This window comes from Cervus canadensis, chromosome 6 (genome assembly GCF_019320065.1).
Source record: "Cervus canadensis isolate Bull #8, Minnesota chromosome 6, ASM1932006v1, whole genome shotgun sequence".
In the NCBI taxonomy this organism is placed as follows: Eukaryota; Metazoa; Chordata; class Mammalia; order Artiodactyla; family Cervidae; genus Cervus; species Cervus canadensis.
Window position 1 is genome coordinate 95,371,436 of NC_057391.1, and position 19,408 is coordinate 95,390,843.

At 52.6% G+C, this 19,408-nt stretch overlaps 1 protein-coding gene across 5 annotated transcripts in view; it reads left to right on the forward strand.

Annotated features, from left to right (window-relative positions):
- The window catches only part of TDP1 (tyrosyl-DNA phosphodiesterase 1), a 74,842-nt gene that overhangs the window by 50,595 nt on the left and 4,839 nt on the right, over window positions 1-19,408 (forward strand). For 4 of the 5 annotated variants that reach the window (XM_043472757.1, XM_043472760.1, XM_043472758.1 and 1 more), the window contains 2 exons: window positions 4,477-4,579; window positions 16,235-16,346. In XM_043472757.1, coding sequence (XP_043328692.1) covers window positions 4,477-4,579; window positions 16,235-16,346 — 215 coding nt within the window. Of the gene's footprint in view, window positions 1-4,476; window positions 4,580-16,234; window positions 16,347-19,408 lie in introns of those variants that run through there. The other variant, XM_043472761.1, reaches the window with a different exon arrangement.

Below are 19,408 nucleotides of genomic sequence, written 5' to 3' on the forward strand. Positions count from 1 at the left end.
TTGCAGTCCAAGGGACTCTCAAGAGTCTTCTCCAACACCACAGTTCAAAAGCATCAGTTCTTTGGCGCTCAGCTTTCTTTATAGTCCAAGTCTTATATCCATACATGACTACTGGAAAAACCATAGGCTTGACTAGACGGACCTTTGTTGACAAAGTAATGTCTGCTTTTTAATATGCTGTCTAGGTTGGTCATAACTTTCCTTCCCAGGAGTCTTTTAATTTCATGGCTGCAGTCACCATCTGCAGTGATCAGGGCTCCATAAACTGCCCAGTTGAATAACTGACTGTTGGTCTGCTTAGCTGGGGGCTTGGGGGAAAAACCTCCCACCCCGTGGAGGCTTCGTAATGTGTCCGCTTGCCTGGGCTGAACTTGCTGAGTCCCTTCTCTTGCGTGTTTCTGGCTAGGGCAGTCCCGAAGGCGCCGTGGCTTCCGCTGCTTGGTGGGGTTTCCGCTCGTTGCTGTGGTTCCAGCTGGTCCTCCTCCACCGTGTGTGCATCCTCGCTGGCTCTGCCCGCCCCGCAGACTTCAGGCCGTGGAATCAGGGCAAAGTCAGCGACGTTACCCAGACTACTTTACTGACTGCTGGAGCTCTGATGTCAGATTCTTATATATATTGTATATTACACACACACACCAGCGTGCTTCTGCTTCTCTGGTTGAACCCTAACTAACATGCATCTCCATCCCCCTGAAGCCACTGTTTTATTCACTATTACTTTCTTAGTAACGACTTATAGTCAGCCCACTATATGCGTATTTCCTTCATATCTGTAGTTATATATCTGTGATTCAACCCAACCACCTGACTTTCTTAGTGGCTTTCTTCTGATGAGTAGTACAGCACAGCACATCCAGAGTCCCGCCCTCCGAAGTTCTCTAGCTTACGAGTGTTTGATACCCCCAAAGAACGCAAAGTCAGTTCACACCCAGCCATCTCTAGTGATGAAGCACAGACTGTACCCAGATGAAAGCGCAGCCCTGGGGGAGAAGCCGCAGCTCAGGCCGGCAGGAGACAGAAGTGAGCTCACGGGGCAGTGAGCTCGCGGGCAGCAGTGGCCACAGCGGAAAGCCAGGACAGGCAGTGGACGTGAGTCCTGGCCGGAGAGGACTGGAAGCTAAAACCGCTGTGGCTTTGCAGGAACAAGAGAGCCTGTCGTCAGGAGCCTTGTGGTGCCACTGTGCCCTGGCAGGCAGCCACCCTCACCGTCCGCACATGGGCAGGCAGCTCAGAGTCTGCACATGTACACCCCGTGTCCTGGCTGCCCTGGGTCCAGTGGTCCAAAGTGTACTCAGAGTGTAAAGAATTATTAAGGATGCTATTTCAAGGCATAGAAGTTTATCACCTAGACAGCCAAGAAGAGACTTTTTAGTATCATTATTCAGAATAGACTTTGAGGTTCCAGATGCTTAGAATTCTGTTAGAAGCCAAATACAAAGGAGGCCTGGAAGAGACCATCTGAAGAGGTGTCCTCATGGTCTCCATTGATGTTTATCTTGGAATAAGCCCTCAAATCTTGGAATGTTGAGTAAAATGAGACTAAAGAGGGAAGAGTGGAAATTAGTCTTCCAGAAAGTGCCTTTAGCCTGCGGTGCTGTGCTGACACGTGGAGAGAGTTACCAGGCGGTGATAATCTAGAAAGCCAGGAAAAAATTCACAGGAAGACGGTTTCCACCTCACACTGATTGGTTTTGCCATTAAAGCCTGTGTCTCTGCCTGGGAGGTCACTTCACATTACTAACAAGCGAGAGAAATAAAAGCAAGCTGTCATCTTGGACTTCTAAGAAGCCATATTTTTTCCTAGTCATCACTGTGTTGTCAAGCTTCCCACTTCTTCTCCTTTTTACGTTTTTGTGACACATCGCAGATTGGTGATGTTCATGACTGTGGCTCCTGCGCATCACAGCAAGTTCCCCTGTCCGTTTAGGAGGGCGGGAGGTCTGCGAATACACTTCTGTGCCTCCCCTGGTCCGTTTAGGAGGGCGGGAGGTCTGCGAATACACTTCTGTGCCTCCCCTGGTCCGTTTAGGAGGGCGGGAGGTCTGCGAATACACTTCTGTGCCTCCCCTGGTCCGTTTAGGAGGGCGGGAGGTCTGCGAGGTCTGCGAATACACTTTTGTGTTTCCCCGGGTCTGTTTAGGAGGGCAGGAGGTCTGCGAATACACTTCTGTGCCTCCCCTGGTCTGTTTAGGAGGGCGGGAGGTCTGCGAATACACTTCTGTGTTTTGACGTTGTGGCTCAGTTGCGGTGAGAGCCCCCTCAGCTCTGCCCTCTGTGCTTCTCCTGTCCATTCCCGTGGCGCCCTGACCAGAAACGGTTCTGTTCACCTCGCTGGTGCCTGTTTCTCCATGACTCGGATTCCCACAGCAACAGTTCCAGCCCACGGCTCAGGAGAATAGTTGATGCCCCGGCAAATGAATCCTTAAATATTCTGTTACCCGATGAAGTCAGGCTTTAAGGGTCTGAATAGCTGAGGTTTTCTCTCCATTCCAAAAATAGAGTTTGGGTGAACCTAATTGAAAAAATGTTTCCAGCGAGTAATCAATTTTTGGATGAGAGGTTCTGGCCCTATTTGCTGCAGGAGAGTTTGCAAAGATGCTTCAGAGCCTTTTCATCTCCACTCCTGGTGTCTTGCTTGCCCTGGCACCTCCCCTCTGGTCTGGTCCCAGCCTCCTTCCTTCCACCGCGATTCCAGCCATATCCAACAGCTCTTAATCTGCATAAAACATGATGCTGTTTTCTTTTGACTGAAAGTAAAAATTAGCAGGAAAGGGAATATGTTTATCAATCTCATCTTACTAACTCTGTAAAATGATATTGACATAATTTTTTTAAGTATAGTAGAGTCATATTAATTTCAGGTATAATATAGTGATTCAGTATTTTTATAGATTATACTTGATCTATAGTTTTTTATAAGATAATGTCTCTAGGACCTCCCTGGTAGTCCAATGGTTAAGAATCTGCCTTCCAATGCAGGAGACGTGAGTTCGTTCCCTGGTCTGGAAAGATTCCACCAGGCTCCTCTGTCCATGGGGTTCTCCAGGCAAGAGTACTGGAGCAGGATTTCCTCCTCCGGGGGATCTTCCCGGACAAGGGATCAAACTGGAGTCTCCTGCATTGGCAGATGGATTCTTTACAAAGCCCATACCATGTATCCTTGTAGTCTCTTTATTTTGTACATAGCAGTTGGTACCTCTTAATCCCCTTCTCCAGTGTTGCCCCTCCCCTCCTCGCTCCCCACTGGGACCACTAGTTTGTTCTCTGTATCTGTGAGTCTGTTTCTATTTTGGTATATTTAGTTGTTGCTTATTTTTAGATTCCATACATAAGTCGTAACATACAGTATTTTTCTGTGTCTGACTTTGTAAGCATAATACCCTCTGTCCATCCATGTTGGTGCAAATGGCAACAAAATTTCACTTTTTCGTGACTGAGTAATATTCCATTGTGTATTTACATAACACACCACATCTTTATCTGTTCATCTGCAGTGGGCACTTGCATTGCTTCCATAGCTTGATTATTATAAATAATGGAGTGGGTTTGTTAGGTCTTATGGCAGTTCTGTTTCTAGTTTTTTGAAGAACCTCCATACTGTGTCCATAGTGACTACATCAGTTTACATTCCCACCAACACTGTACCAGGGTTCCCTTTTCCTCACATCCTCACCAACATTAATTTGTTATTTGTAGTCTTTTTGACAATAACCATTGACAGAGCTTTCCAGGTGGTATGGGGGCTTCCCAGGTGGTACTAGTGGTAAAGAACCCTTCTGCCAATGCAGGAGACATAAGAGACATCAGTTCAGTCCCTGGGTCGGGAAGATCCCCTGGAGGAGAAAGTGGCAACCCTCTCCAGTATCCTTGCCTGGAGAATCCCATGGACAGAGGAGCCTGGCGGGCTACAGTCCACAGGATCACACTGAGTCGAACACGACTGAAGTGACTTAGCACCCACACATTGCCAGGTATGGGTTGGTCATTGTAGTTTGATTTCCATATCCTTGACTTAGTTTTTTCTTAAGTGCAGCTTTTATGTACAACAACATCAGACATCTTGGCTAGGGCTACAGCAGGGTCTTGAACAGGAAGGGTTTATCATAGGAAGGGGGGGAGGAATCTTTCTAAGGAAGTCTGATTATTTTAATAGCCTTCCCTCAAGGGAAAACGCAGATGAGGGTGAAGCTGTCTCGGGCAGTTGGATAAACCTTGAAGATTGTAACACAGCAGGATTTACATTCCTGGAAAATCCCATGGACGGAGGCGCTTGGTAGGCTACAGTCCATGGGGTCACAAAGAGTTGGACATGACTGAGTGACTTCACTTTCACTTTTCCCCAAACACGGGACCCTGCTGGAAGCTGAATGGACGTGATTGGGGCTCTAGGCGCTGACCACTGCTCTCACCGCTGGGGGCGGGGTTTGACCCGCGCTGAGACACCTCACTGAGTCCCCCCTGTGCTTGTCCCCGCAGTGCCAACCTGTCCAAGGCTGCCTGGGGCGCGCTGGAGAAGAATGGCGCCCAGCTGATGATCCGCTCCTATGAGCTCGGTGTCCTCTTCCTGCCGTCAGCATTTGTAAGTCCACGCGGCTGCCTAACCGGCCGTGAGCAAAGGTGGGGGGGCGGGGTTCCTGATGGGCCTTGAGTGAGAGTGATGGGGGTGCATGCTCCCTTCTTTGGGCTTCCCAGGTGGCGCTGGTGGTGAAGAACCCACCTGCCAACGCAGGAGACATAAGAGGTGCTGGTTCGATCCCTGGGTCGGGAAGATCCCTGGAGGAGGGCACAGCAACCCACTCCAGTGTTCTTGCCTGGAGAATCCCATGGATGGAGGCGCCTGGTGGGCTTGTAGTCCATGAGTCACAGAGAGTGGGACACGACTTAGCACGCACGCAAGCAGGTTCTCTTCTTTAGTCTCTTTGACCTGCCCGAGGTCCGGAGGTCAAACAGCTGTGAATTTGTTTCCCCAATCACTGTTTTGGGTGCCATGTAATCACCGCTCTCAAGGAGTATATCCTTGAGATATACTCAGTATATACTCAGTAGGTGATGGAAGATCCTGCTTTGGGTAAAGTTAATAACAGTCTTTAAATAAAGATTGTGGACCAGAACATGAAAGTTACTACAAGGTGGTAAGTGACATGTCACCACAAGGAGGACTCAGCCAAGTGTGAGACTCATTCTGGACTGGGGTGACCGGAGACCACCTTCAGGAGCAGGACGTCTTGAGGAGGGGGCAGCGAAGGATCCAAAGCTTCTCGGTCAGCAGAGAGGAACAGGAAAGGCAGGCTATGGAGGAAGTGGCCTGAGCACCAGCCTGGAGGCTTGGAGTCTCACAGCGTCTGCTGGAGACAGGGTCCCAGGGGTCACAGAAGACCTGCTGTCACACTCACGGGGAAGCCCCCAGGAGGGCACCACATGGGAAGCTGTCTTTCTCTCGGTGTCCTTTTTCTCTTGTTGCCACTCGCTGTAGTTGAGTTGGTGGTGGGCACACCCGTGATGCTGGCCCTTGGCACTCCACTCAGCCTGGACCAGGAGACTCAGCCAGGGGAGTGCTGTGAGCTGGTCCTGAGACTTCCCTTTGGGCCCCGCGGTGTGAGGGCATCGTCTCGAGGTGGGCTGAGAGCGCCTTTTCTTGGTCTCGGGGGGTTTCTCCACAGAGCCGTCTCACAGGCTGTCCTGCGGCAGCCTTGTCACAGGCGGGGTCGCAGACGAGGAGGTGACTTCCCCAGGCTCCGCCCGCTCAGCAGATCCAGCAGCCCCCAGCGCTCCGTCCCCCCGAGCCTCCTGCGATGGCTCAGCTGTGTCACCAGGAGGTAGTAAACCCTCAGCACTGGGGAACTAATACTCAGGTGCCGTGATCATAGTGGCTATAGCTTTGAACTCAGCCCAGAATTACCTTCCAGCAAAAGCTTAAGACATGGAATAAATTCTGTGTTACTCGTTGGCTTTCGTTGTCAGCATCTGCAAACTTCCAGTCCTTTCTAACTGTTCCACCGTGATCCCTCATCACGAAAATGAAAACAGGAAAGAAGCCCGCTGCACTTACAGGAGCTCTCAACCCCTCGAAGCGACTGATTTTTACCTCCGATGTTGCTTCTGTGTGTACCTTAGAGAGAGAATGGCCGTAATCGTTTAGAATCCGCAGAATGACTCTAGACTGGACTCTGCTCAGATAGGAAAGAATTTGCCTGCAGTGTGGGAGACCTAGGTTTGATCCCTGGATCGGGAAGATCCCCTGGAGAAGGGCATGGCACCCCACTCCAGTACTCTTGCCTGGAGAATCCCGTGGACAGAGGAGCCTGGTGGGCTACAGTCCATGGGGTCACAAAGAGTCAGACACGACTGAGCAACTAACACACCACTGTGGAGCATTCTAGGTAAAATAGAGATTTAGTCATGTATAAAAACCGTCAGGCAAGAATATTAAAAAATGGACTCCCCCCCGCCCCCCCCACACTGTGCCAGCAGGTCCAAGATAGAGGCCTCCAGCAGGGGGACATGGAGTTGACTTAGTGAGGCGGCGGGTTCTCGAGTGAGCAGTTCCTTGTCATATTTACACGTGCAGATCCCATGCTTCACAGCAGGCCTCCTGCACACACTCAAGAACCCACATGCGCAGCCATCTCGTCATCAGGCTTCCCATCTGGGCAGATCGCCGTGTCCTTCAGCAAATCCTCAGTGACTGGGCAGAGTGCCGAAATGAGGCGTGTGGACAGCACACGAGTATCTGACCTCACCTCCCAAGAGCCTGATGGTCGAGCTGAGCAAGGAGGTCATCGCAGTGAAGCAGACACCTTGTGTGAGAGACGCCCCAGGTGTAAGCTGGCTGTGAGCCCCGTGAGGAGGGCTGAGAGACGCCCCGGGCGTAAGCTGCGTGAGGAGGGTTGAGAGACACCCCAAGCATAAGCTAGCCACTGAGCCGTGTGAGGAGGGCTGAGAGACGCCCCAGGCGTAAGCTGGCTGTGAGCCGCGTGAGGAGGGCTGAGAGACGCCCCGGGCGTAGTCTGGCCGTGAGACGCGTGAGGAGGGCTGAGAGACACCCTGGACGTAGGCTGGCCGTGAGCCGTGAGCCGCGTGAGGAGGGCACTGGGCCCGAATGAGCAGAGCCCAGAGGTCTCAGTGCGTACCCAAGGTCTTTAGGTGCGTTTTTCAGAAACCAGCTTGAGCTGCCTTAGGCCCACAGGAGGGGGAGTGTGGTGGGATCACGGGATGGGAGGGACAGTGGAGACGTGGAGGGCTGGGCCAGGGCCCGGGGACCGGCGGCAGACATGGGTTCTGTGGGCGGCCGCCCCTGCTGCAGCTCCATCAGGGAGCTCTCAGCCCCACTGCTGGCCGTTCTGCGTTTCTAGTCACTGCCCAGGCCTGGGTCTGCTCTCCATGCCTCTCTCCTTCCCAGCCCCGGCCCCCAGGAGGGCCTGCTTGCAGAGAAGGGGGTTTGGTGAGAGCTCAGAAGCCACCCAAGAGGTAGGAGCTGACTGCCAGAGCGTTTCAGCCGTGAGTGAGGAGATGTGTTTTATCTGCAGGAAGCAGCTAAAGGGTTTTTGCAACACAGGAGACACTGTCCTTCAGCCGCTCTGTCTCGTCTGCGTCACGTACTGTTCTGCGGAGCTTCTGAGAAAGTAGGAGACCTCTGTGTGGCCCTCACAGGATTAGCAGTTTTGGATTTGACTTTGAGGGCAACCCGGAGATCTCTGCCAGGTCATTAGTCATCTTGCGGAGGCTGCAGGAGCCCAGAGCGACACCTAGCTCGTGAAGGAGAGGCCCTCCCTGCTCAGAGTGCGCCCAGCTCGTCCTTGGACTCAGTGCCTGGGGTGACCTCCCGCAGGTCGGCTCCGCAAGCACCTCCCGCCGCCCGCTTGGTCCCCCCGGGGAGCACGAGGAGGCAGACGACGCGGGGGCTTCCTTCTCGGAGGCCCCTGCTGCTGTCCCAGCCAGGCAGCCCTGCGTGTGGTGCCCACACCCAGTGCTGGGGGCCATCCGTACCCAGCCCACTGATTCAAGTAGGAATCCCGTGGAGACACCCTAGGGACACCTGGGGCGGTGTTCACCGCTTCCCCGTATCCCGCACCACCCTTCTCAGGAGCCTTGATCTATGTCACGGACGACCCCTGAGGCTCCCCGCCTCCCCCCACCCGCCTCTCTCTCATCTCCACTGCAGGTGCTGCTCCTCTGCACCCCACAGCCTTCGAAAACCGGGGCTTGTCCTGTGTGCCCTGTGTTGTCATTGTTGACTCAGGCGTCTCCTCAACTGGGCTGTGAACTGCTCTCACAGGAGGGCCTGGCACATGGGAGACTTTCACTGAAGTCTGTTCATCGGTGTTGCTCCCTTGAGGTTCCTGGAGCACCCTCACCCCTTTGTGTGAGGAGGACAAATATGCAGAGCAGTGACTATATGGGTGATGTGGATTTAATCAAAGGGGTATTGGGTGGTGGTGTTCAGTTGCTCAGTCATGTCCGACTCTTGGCACCCCCTTGGACTGCAGCACACCTGGCTTCCCCATCCTCACGTCTCCCAGAGCTTGCTCAGACTCACGTCCATCGAGTCAGTGATGCCCTCCCACCATCCCGTCCTCTGTCGTCCCCTTCTCCTCCTGCCTTCAGTCTTTCCCAGCATCAGGGTCTTTTCCAATAAATCGGCTCTTCTCATCAGCTGGCCAAAGTATTGAAGCTTCAGCATCAGTCCTTCCAATGAATATTCAGAGTTGATTTCCTTTAGGATGGACTGGTTTGAATCTCCTTGCAGTCCAAGGGACTCTCAAGAGTCTTCTCCAACGCCACAGTTCAAAAGCATCAATTCTTCAGCGCTCAGCCTTCCTTATGGTCCAGCCCTCACATCCATACATGACTACTGGATAAACATAGCTTCCACTAGATGGACCTTTGTCAGCAAAGTGATGTCTCTGCTTTTTAATAGGCTGTCGAGGTTGGTCATAGTGGAGGCTCGTGGATCTTGTTAGGCGCAGTTGGCAGCGTGGGACGGCTCACCTGCAGCGGTCTGTTGAAACTGAAGAATGTGACAGACTCATGCTCGCGGCCGTGGTGGCCTGTTGCCTTACTGACAGATAACAGTCCCTCTGTATCCATTCAGTGTCTTAGACTTGCTGTCTTGGTCGTTATCTTAAATGGCTGCTGGTAGTGGTGCAGTCTAAGGCCCGGTGTGGTTCCCGTGTCTGGGTTTCTCCCTTCAGTGCTGTCAGTCAGCCACACGTCTGTCAAAGACGCACTTAACACCCGGGTCTCGAGTCACTCTTCTGACTGGACATCATCCAGACCCAGTTTCTGGAGATCAGTCCTCCTCTGTGGCCCTTGGGCAGAACTCCCTGTGCGAAACACCCACTTTTCTGAGTTAGCAGCAGCCAGAATCACCACTTCTGTCCTTCGTCGGTGGGCCATCCCGACGTCTGCGTTCCTGAACACGGGCTTGAGGCCAGCATTGTGTTCAGGTTTTGTGCTCGGCATGGGCACAGCCTCAAGCGCGGCAGAGGTGCCACCACAGGAAGCCGGCGGCTCTCCTTGCCCATGGCCATCTTAGGGGCCAGTCGTTCCGGAAGCGTGTGAGCGGACACACTGTGGCCTACAGACTGCAGTGGGTGGAGAGCCGCCACTTCCATTCATAATAGTGATGCCATTGGAAAGTTCTGGGACTGATCTGAGAGCCGACAAGTTCCCGGTAACCAAATACTGATGTGTTCCCATTTTTTCTGCTTTTTATTTTTCTGGCTGTACCAGGCCTTAGCTGCAGTATTCGGGATCTTTAGTTGTGGCATGTGGGATTTCGTTCCCTGACCAGGGATCGACCAGGGCCCCCGGCACTGGGAGTGCGGAGTCTTTAACAGCTGGACCACAGGGAAGTCCCTTCTGCTGCTTTTAAATGCGTGAACACATCATTGTGTTCAATGATCAGTAAACACATCATTTTGAGGTTAACCTAACTTGCCATCGAGTCAGCAGCTTTCTCTTTGATCGGGAACACTTTCAAGACCTTTGGGGATCAATGTCAAGACACATTTGACCGTGCTTCCCTTGGCTTTTGTTGCTCACAGTAGGTGCTTGACAAATGTTTGTTCAGTGAAGACTTTATTCCTTTATGGTCTGACTTCAGCCTTCCACTTTTATAATGTTTTTTGAGTTGTCCCTTTTGTCGTGGCAGTCTGAATGCAGGTTGGGAAAGGATTTCCAGACACAGCATTTCAGAAAGGAGCGAGTTTATTAAGAACGAAGAGCAGAGATAAAGCAGGCAGTGCAAGTGCAGGGGGCTGCCACCTCCTGACAGGCCAAGGGGAATTGACATTTTTGTGGCTTAGCAGCCAACTTTTATGCCTCAAGACAAAATTCCTGCTGGCAAATCGTCATTAGGTGATTGGTTGGGGCCCTATATGGTGACTACTGGGGTGAGCATCTCCACCTAATACAGGGTCAGGAGGCCTGCTGGTGATGATCAGAGGAGCTTTTGGCCATGGTTACAAAGGAGCTCAGTCGGCTTCAGAGGCGACCTTGGTCCCGGTCTCTGCTTTGTGGCCATGATGTAAGGCCTTGCCCCCATGGCTGTGGGACAGGACTCCACACCTTTAATTGAGGTGTATTTAACTTTTAGGTTAGACTAATTCATCTAGGTTCAGAAAAATCTCAACATAGGAAAGATTACCTCGTGATTTCAAAGGCCAGCAGCCGTTTTCTAAATCCTCAGGCATCTGCGAGTGTTTCAGGGAGATACAGGTTTCCCCTCTGTAAACTTGGCGCGTTTTGGTGTTTACTGAGCACCAACACAGGCTGCCACCGCTTTGTCTAGGATCCCTCCCACCTCTGGAAGTGACGCGCAAAGGCGGCCCGCTGTGCTGAGCGTCCCTGCCCTTGTCCCCGGGCTGAGAACCGGCCCAGCCCCTGCTCAGCCCCAGGCTCACTGCTCCTCAGACGGTGGGTTCTCTTCCCTGTGACCAGAAACAAAAGTGCTGCAGACAGACGCCCACCAACTTCCAGTCTTCACGTCTTTGCTTTCTCTTTTTTCCGTTCTGGTTAAACATATTTTACCCAACATGGCTCTGGCTGGAAGAACTATTAAAATTTACAAGCGCCCCACCTTAACCGTCCCCTCCCTGCACCCCCTCTGCCAACCTGCCCGGGGCCCAGCACGTGGCGCGGGCTCTCAGTTTCCCAGGAGGCCACGGCTGAGCACCAGGTTTGAGGTGATGTTTCTTTGTAACCTCTGGTGTTCTGCTCAACTGACAGGACCACAGCCTGGCCTTACCTCAGCGCACCCCCCACGCCCCACCCCACGGCTCACCGGTCCACGCGCAGTCCCCACGCCTGCCTGTCCCGTCTGCCGGGCACGGCCTACGCTGCCCCTTCTGGTCCTGGCCTCTGCTGCCCAGGACCCAGCCCATCCGCCCTCCTCAGCTCCCACCTCCTGAACTGGTTTCTGCCCCCATCAGGGTCTGTGTTTCTCCGCCTGAAGCCTTCCGTGGTCCAGGAGACAGCGTCCGGCGTCCTTACTGACAGCACACAGTGAGTGGGAGCAGCGTGCCTCCCGCCTCCTCTCCCCTGCTTCCTGCCCCCACCCCTGGACCCCACCACGCACAAGTGCTTGTCGGCATGCAGTGAGGTGGGCCGTGGCAGCCATGGCCATTTCCCAGCTGTGTGACCCTCCGAGCCTGCTTTGTGCTCAGTTAGAAGTAACTCAAAGAGACAATACAGGATTGGAGAAATCCCAAGGACCAAGAAAGGGAACTCTCCCAGAGCACAGAGTCTGAAGGTTTAGGGACTTCGGATCTGTAGGAACCAAAATGACAGAAAGAGGAGGGAGGTGGTTGCAGCCCCGCTTATGAGCCATGACTCTCGGCCTTTGTACCTCCTTTTTACTTCTCTGGGCTTCCTTCGCCGCCGTAACGTAGGCGGTCATTTGAGAGTGAAGAGTGGTTACGTGTAAAGTATTTACAGCAGCACCAGGTACTCAGCAAGTGCTGGGCGCAGGTCACAGTTAACATAAACTAGCACGCAGACCAAGCCATTCAACAGAAGGCGAAGGCGGAGACTGAGCTCTAAGTGACCGAGTTCTTGCTGTCACACCCGGATGGCGCAGTGTTACTTCCTCTCCTTCCAGAGCGCCCCCCACGCTCTCATAGTCAGCCCCCCGCTTCTCAAGAGCCCTCCCCGCTCAGCCCTGTAAGGAGTACGCTGCCCCACAGAGCTTCTCCAAAGCCTCCGGCTGGGAGCCCTGAAGGTCATGTGCTTCAGGAGGAGCAAGAGAGCCACCTTCCTTTAGCTCACTTCCTTGTCAGTCGCTGCATCTCTGATGAAAGGCACTCACTCCTTCTAGAAGATTCATCTGCCACTAGTGTTCCCCCAGGAAAATTGGATACCTTGCCTAGGGTTTTACTGCTTGAGGATGCTGCTCGGTTAGATGCAACTAAAAACGTAAGTTACATCTGGAACTGAAATGTGAGCCTGCTTCTTGCTCTCTGTGACTGAGCTAAGCTGCTAAACCTAATCCGTCACAGTGAGAACCAGCTCTTTCCCTCCCAGAGCTGATGGAGGGAAAAGCCAGTAATTTCTCAGGCGTGGTTCATGTCCACCCTCTCACCTGGTGTTTTATCCCTATATTGTCATAATAGCTGTCTTCAAAGTGACCCGTGCCTGGGAGGGTGCCTTCCTCTGTTTTGTAAAATGCCAACTGGTACCACTGTGATATATAAATGATGATAATTAGAAGACAGCCTCAAATTATTTGACATCCAGATTGAAGGGGAAAGTGGCACTTTTTAAAATATATATATATGATACCCTAGAATTTGGATCAGAAATGGCAGTCTAGGAAAAAAGCACATTGCTTCCTGTGAGACATGGACAGCTCAAAGCTTCTGGTGTGTGAATCAGCCACGCAGAATGGCACTGGGGGTCTTGAGATCTGGGTCCGAGCCATAAAGACTCATCATCCCTCACCATACTCACTTGGAAGTAATGCAAGTAAGCCAGGAGCTAAAGAAGAGGGAAGTCATTTTTTGCCTGAAATGCCATAAAGTTTTTGATACTCATTAAATTGGCATCACTTCCCAACTTCTGGCCTTTTTTTTTTTTTTTTTTTTAAAGATGTCAAGGGCCAGGGTTTCCAGAATTTGGCTCATCCTGTCTTGTTATTCAGTTGCTAGGTCGTTTCTGACTCTTTGTGACCCCGTGGACAGTAGCCCGCCAGGCTCCTCTGTCCATGGGATTTCCCAGGCAAAGATACTGGAGTGGGTTGCCATGTCCACCTTTACAGTGGAACTTACTTGCTCAGAAAACCTTCTGCAACTCCTCACTGTACATCACAGTAAAGGCCACTCTCTCACCAGGGTCCTGCAACACCCCGGGTTGAAGTGAAGGATAGCCAGCTGAAAGTTGCTTCAGGTGGGGCTGGATCCAGAGGTCTGGGCTGTGTCATCTGGGTTCATTTCTTCTAATGCCCAGTTCCATTTGAAGAACATGGAGCCCGGTGGGCAGCTTGGGGCTCACACATTGCCGAACTGTTGCAAGTTGTTGCCTTCCATAGCCCCGAGGGAGGGCTCTTGTCTAACACTGAGAAATGAATTGTCCGAGGAGACACACATGCTGACCAAGCAAGAGACCTTAGTGGGAAGGGGCGCCCGGGTGCAGAGCAGGAGGGAGAGGAAACCCAGGAGGACCGCTCTGCCACGGGGCTCACCGTCTCGGCCTCTGTGGTGACTGGGTTAGTTTCCAGGTTGTCTCTGGCCAGTCACTCTGACTCAGGGTCCTTCCTGGTGGCACAAGCATTACTCAGCCGAGATGGATTCCAGCACGGAGGATTCTGGGAGGTTGCTAGACGTTTGGACTGGAGTCTGCTCTCTCCTTTTGACCTTTCCCAAATTCTTCCAGTTCCGGTAGCTTGTTCTGCGTTCCTTGCGGGGACCCCTTGTCATAAGATAACTCGTGCAAGGCGTGACTGTCGCGCCTGAACAGGGTGGCAGTTTCAGTCAGTGGTTCCTGTGGCAAGACGAGCTCCCCAGAGAAAGGTGGTCTCTCCCCCGCATCCCTGACTCAGGGCTCGTGCCCCTCACTGTGGCCAGGAGACGGGGGTTCAATGGGGAGAAGCCGCAGGCGTCTACGCTGCTTCCCCTGCACAGCCCTCTGCAGCCCGCCGCTGCATTCCATCTCCAGGTCCCCAGCGCTCCCCCCGCCTCCCTCACCATCCCCCTGCAGTGCCTTCCATCAGGTTGGCCTCCTCCCCCCACCCCCCGACGTTGCTCCCTGCCAGCTCTCCGTTTATCATAATTATATCAACTTTTCAAGGTCCAGCAAAAATATTTTCTGTGGAGCCTTTTCTTAACCCACCACCATTAGAGGTCATTTCTTCCTTTTCTGAGCGGAGTCTCACATGTTGTGCAGCTTTACTCACCCGCGTCCAGGGTGGGGCATCACCCCTCCCTCCCTGCACGTCCCCTCCTGCCCGCAAGGGTTCTGCTCAGACGCCCGTAAAGTAAGTGGGGAAGGTCCTTTAACCCCATTTTTGCAGCTCAGCATTTCTTGACCACCAACTATGCATCAAGGCTTGTGCTGGGTGTTGAAGTGAGATGCATTAATGCAATAACATCCAGAAGATGGGGGTGTCCCAGGAGTTGCAAGTGGTAAAGAATCCACCTGTCAGCGCAGAAGATGCAGTTTCAGTCCCTGGTGGGGAAGATCCCCTGGAGGAGGACATGGAAACACACTCCAATAGTCCTACCTGGGAAATCCCATGGACTGAGGAACGTGGCAGAGTCAGACATGACTGAGCACACATCTAGAAGGGTATTGTTCCCATTTTACAAGTGAGGAAACGGAGGCCTAATGAATAAGTGGCCCAGTATCCCCCTATGACCGTCTTTTTTAGTTCCTCTCGCACACAAGTTTTTTGCTGCCTCTGGGCCATTGGGGATTCCGTGCCCTCCTCCTGGACCCACCCTCACCTAACCAAATACAATTCACCTTTCAAAGTTTAATTAAAATGTCACCTTCTCGGGGAGGCTTCCGCTGAACACCCCTCCCCAACAAATCTAAAACAGGCCTACTATTTTCTTAGGACTCCCCTGTTGTTATTCACAGCACCTATCACAAATGGTAATTGTTTGTTTTACTTCTATAAATGTGGTGTTTAATGTCTCCCCACTGGACTGTGCATCCCGTGAGAACAGGGACTGTGACAGTTTTGGTGACCCCTGTACGTTGAGAACTGGCTGGCCGAGAAGAGGGGCTCACGGAGTCGTGAGTGGGGTGAGTGAGTGCAGCCTGAGCCGCTCACACCGCCCTTGATATCTGCACAGACTCAGCCCGGGTGGCCCGAAGGCCAGGTCCACACGGCGCTGACGCTGACCATACCCTCCTGTGCCCAGGATGGAGCAGCCTCTCCTTCCCAAGTCTAAGCTGTATGCTCACCAGGATAGGAGCTGTAGGCCTAGCACTTTGTACGGGTTCCGGAGACAGAGCCCCGTTTGCTCTGTGGGTGTCTAGGATGAGAAGGAGCAACGTGAGTGTGAACGGGTGCCCAGAGGAATGAGGTAGAAACAGCGTGCTGGGGTCATCCGGGAAGGGGCCGGGGGATGATCAGTGGTGTGGGGAGCACCCGGCTGACCTCTGGGGTGCCCATGTGGCGGGCAGGCCCCGTGTGAGCAGGCAGGAGCAGTGTGAACACCGGCCGGATGCGGCCCCTGGCCTTGCGTCCCGATCAGGATCCAAAGTTAGTACTAGCCTCTTCTGGAGTTCTTAGACTCAGCCTTCATTTGGGTGGGTCTTGTTGAGTTCTCATTGTTACATTCCTATCCCATTATCTTGGACACTTCCATTATACGTGAAAGGAACATTCACACTTCACCAGAGTGAGCAGCCCATTACTACAGCAGTATTGAAAGTATTTGAAGTATTTTATAGTATCTTCTACATATTCCCTGCTGCTGTACCCAGAGATTGGTAGAAATGGGCTATCACAGCTAAAATTTTTTTTTTTCTCGTATATCTTTGTATACTTCAATAAACTTTTGCAAGCTTTGGTCTAATTTATTTTCCGAAACTTAGACATCTCATTTTTAGGAAAAGAGTAATTTGTGGAGTGTCATAAATATATTTGACCTAACCAATATCAGAAAAGGCTCTGAAACAGTCACAAAAATAGCTCTGAATTTTGTTGTGAGCACCATAAAAATATAATTGCATCTTGGGACCTTCTTCCAGAAAATGAGATGCAATTATAGATTCTGTGTGTTTGCAGGGCCTGGACAGTTTCAAAGTGAAACAGAAATTCTTCTCCGGGAGCAGCCAGGAGCCCGCAGCCTCCTTCCCTGTGCCGTACGACCTGCCTCCAGAACTGTACGGGGACAGAGGTGAGACCCAGGGGGCGGAGAAGCTCGGATGTGAGTGCCAGTGCAGAGGCCACGGTGCTCAGAGAGCCGCACGGTGCGCCCTCGGCGGGAGCCCGCTGACACCCTGCTCTGCGAGCACAGGTTCCCTGCCCCGTCCGCGGCCCGGAGACACGGCTCTCAGCCGCTGGGTCTCAGAACCCCCTGTGCCCTCACTGATCAAGGACCACAGACAGCTTTCCATTACATGGTTTCTATAGCTGTTGATATTTGTCATATCAGAAGTTAAAGCCAAAAATTTTTAAAGTACTTATTAGCCCATTGATATATTTAAAATATCTAAAATGACACTTCGCCAATTCAGGTTAGTTTGGAAGACGGCCTTGTTTCCCGTTTTGCAGACTCATGCACTGTCTGGGTTAATGGCTGGAGCCTCATCGCTGCTCCGTGTGCCGTCACGCGTGTCGTGTGGCCTCTGCACACCCAGGCAGCAGTGACCAGTGACGACTCCATGTTAGGGTGACCGTCACTTTCACTTTACAGGTGTACCCCCACCCCCTTGAAAGGTAGGTCCCCAAGTCACCCGCTGAAGACTGCTGCGCTAGGCGAGGACTTTAAGGTCAGAGACCAGGTATTTTTGGCAAGAGGAAGTCCGTGGCGTCTTGGTGCAGGTTCCCAGTGTGTCTGGAGGGAGGCTGGCCGGGGTGGGCGGCCCCACCTCTGCATCTGCTCTGACGCGGCCCCTCCAGCCCCAGAGCACTTCTCTCAGCCCTGGGAAGTCTGGCTTTGAGGCAAGTTCACGCTTCGCCAAGCTCACACAGGGGGGGATGTAATACTGTCAGGACGGGGCAGATCCTGGTGCATTTTCCCCTGTAGGGTAGACATCTACTGGGGTAGGCAAGTTATAGTCCACAGTTTTTGAGCAAACGCTAAATGTGAACAGGGCAAGTTTGAGGTTTGATTGGAAAGTGTTAATGACGTCATCCCATTAATACTCCCAAACCTTGGGTTCCGTAATGGGGTTGGCAGGTCCCTTCCTCCCCCAATCAAGGCTGGCTGGGGTCTGGCTGCCTCCCACCCTCACACACTCTAATGGCTTCGTGGTGAGCGAAGCCTGCCCTTCTGATGGCTCCACTTTTGGGTCATCTGGGCTCATCTGACGAGCCCCTCCTGCCTCACACAGCTGGCTTCCTCTCTCTGGTCACATGGACAGCTTCCAAAGGCATTCTTGTTCCCTTCCTCCCAAGCCATGTGTATTTTTCTGAGTCCTCTAAGTATGTTGTTGTAAATTCACCATATTTGTTTTTCACTAGCAAGAGGTTCTATCAGAATTTCAAGGAATCTGTGACCACTTCTCCCCACCCCCCAGCTCACAGATGGAAAACACTGCTTTAGATCCAGATGTTCATGCACCAGCCTGACAGCTTATCGTGTGAGGCTGGGTGGTGATTTGCCTTATCTGGGCCTTAGTGTCTCCATTTACAAAATGAGGACGTGAAAGCACACAGCTCACTGCTGAGGAGCGACCGAGATGAGGTCCCGAAAGCATCTGACCCGTGTTCCGCTCAGAATTAGCGTCCAGCTGCTGTTAACCAGTTTCTGGCACTTAAAATGCCCGATGCAGTTATAACAGGGAGCGGACGGTCGTTCTCTCCCCCACCCCTCATGAGCAGACAGAGCCTGAGACTCATGCGGGACAGTCCCTGACCCAGGACGTGACCCGCTGCCCTCCTTCCCCTGCTGGCTTTAGGCTGTGCCTTTATCTTTTTTCCTTTATCTTGTTTTTTCCGTTCCATTCCCTCCTTCCTGCCCCCCAACCTCCCAGTTCTCTTGAGTAAACATATTGGTGGTGGGGAAGACCCAGTGTGATGATGGCCTTAGGCTTAGCCTCCTGGGCTAAGTGTGTGCGTAGCTTTGGGCCTTGGGCACTGTCTTGACAAAGGGGCACATTGCCAGGCCCGGCTCAGACCTGCTGAAATGAGCTCTCCAGCAGTGGGTCCCAGAAAAACGTGCCAGCAGTTCCCAGTCAGCCCAGACAGGGAACCGCGGGGCAGACACAGTGAGGGTCAGCATCCCAGCAGCAGGGCGCACCCAGGTCTGCCTGCCCTCTGGACTGTAACCTGGAGAGGCGCTCAGCTTTGTATAGCAGGGTGGTGGTGTTTAGTCACTCAGTCGTATCAGACTCTCTTGCAACCCCATGGACTGTAGCCCACCAGGCTCCTCTGTCCATGGGATTTCTGAGGCAAGAATACTGGAGTGGGTTGCCATTCCCTTCTCCAGGGGATCTTCCTGACCCTGGGATTGAACCCACATCTCCTTTATTGGTAGGCAGATTGTTTACCACTTAGCCAACTGGGAAGCCTGTCTAGCAGAGTACAGGCACCTAACCAGCACTAACAAGCATTTCACATACACACACGACTGTGTCATGAGGCACGTTCTCTCATGGGACAGTTGAGGAGGTTTGCCTGAAACAGGCCTTCATCTAAGCCAGTGAGTGGTAATGCTGACTTACCCCCCCATCCCCTCCCTGTTGGCATTTTTGTGTGTGTGGCTTTCCCCCAAGGTTATGGAGGGCCTTCCAGCCAGCATGGGAAAGAATCCGCCCAAGAAATACAGACATTTGTTTATTTATAAAACAGAGCATGGGATTGCCAGGCGGGTGGTTTCCAGGTCCTCACTTGGACATTACCAGCTTATTTTGAAGGAAAGGAATACAGTCACCGTTGGTATCCACAAGGGGTGCCTCCAGGACCCCCTGGATACAAAATGCTCAGATCCTCAAGTCCCATGACAAGCCCTCTATGTCCCCGATTCCACATCCCCAGATTCAACCAGCCCCTGATCGTGTAGTAGTATTTATTGAGGAAGTATCAGCGCATAAGCGGACCTGCAGGGTCAGACCCCAGCTGTCCGAGGGTGCGCTGAAATGCAGCGGTGCTCTTTTCAGTTACTGGGAAATGTCTGTGTGCCACAGATCCTGCGCTGCTGAGAATCTCGACTGGCTGTTCATACAGCGAGGGTCAGAGTGTCTCCTGCCCAGGGGATGAAGCACGGCTGCCGTCACCCCACAGAGCAGTTTGCAG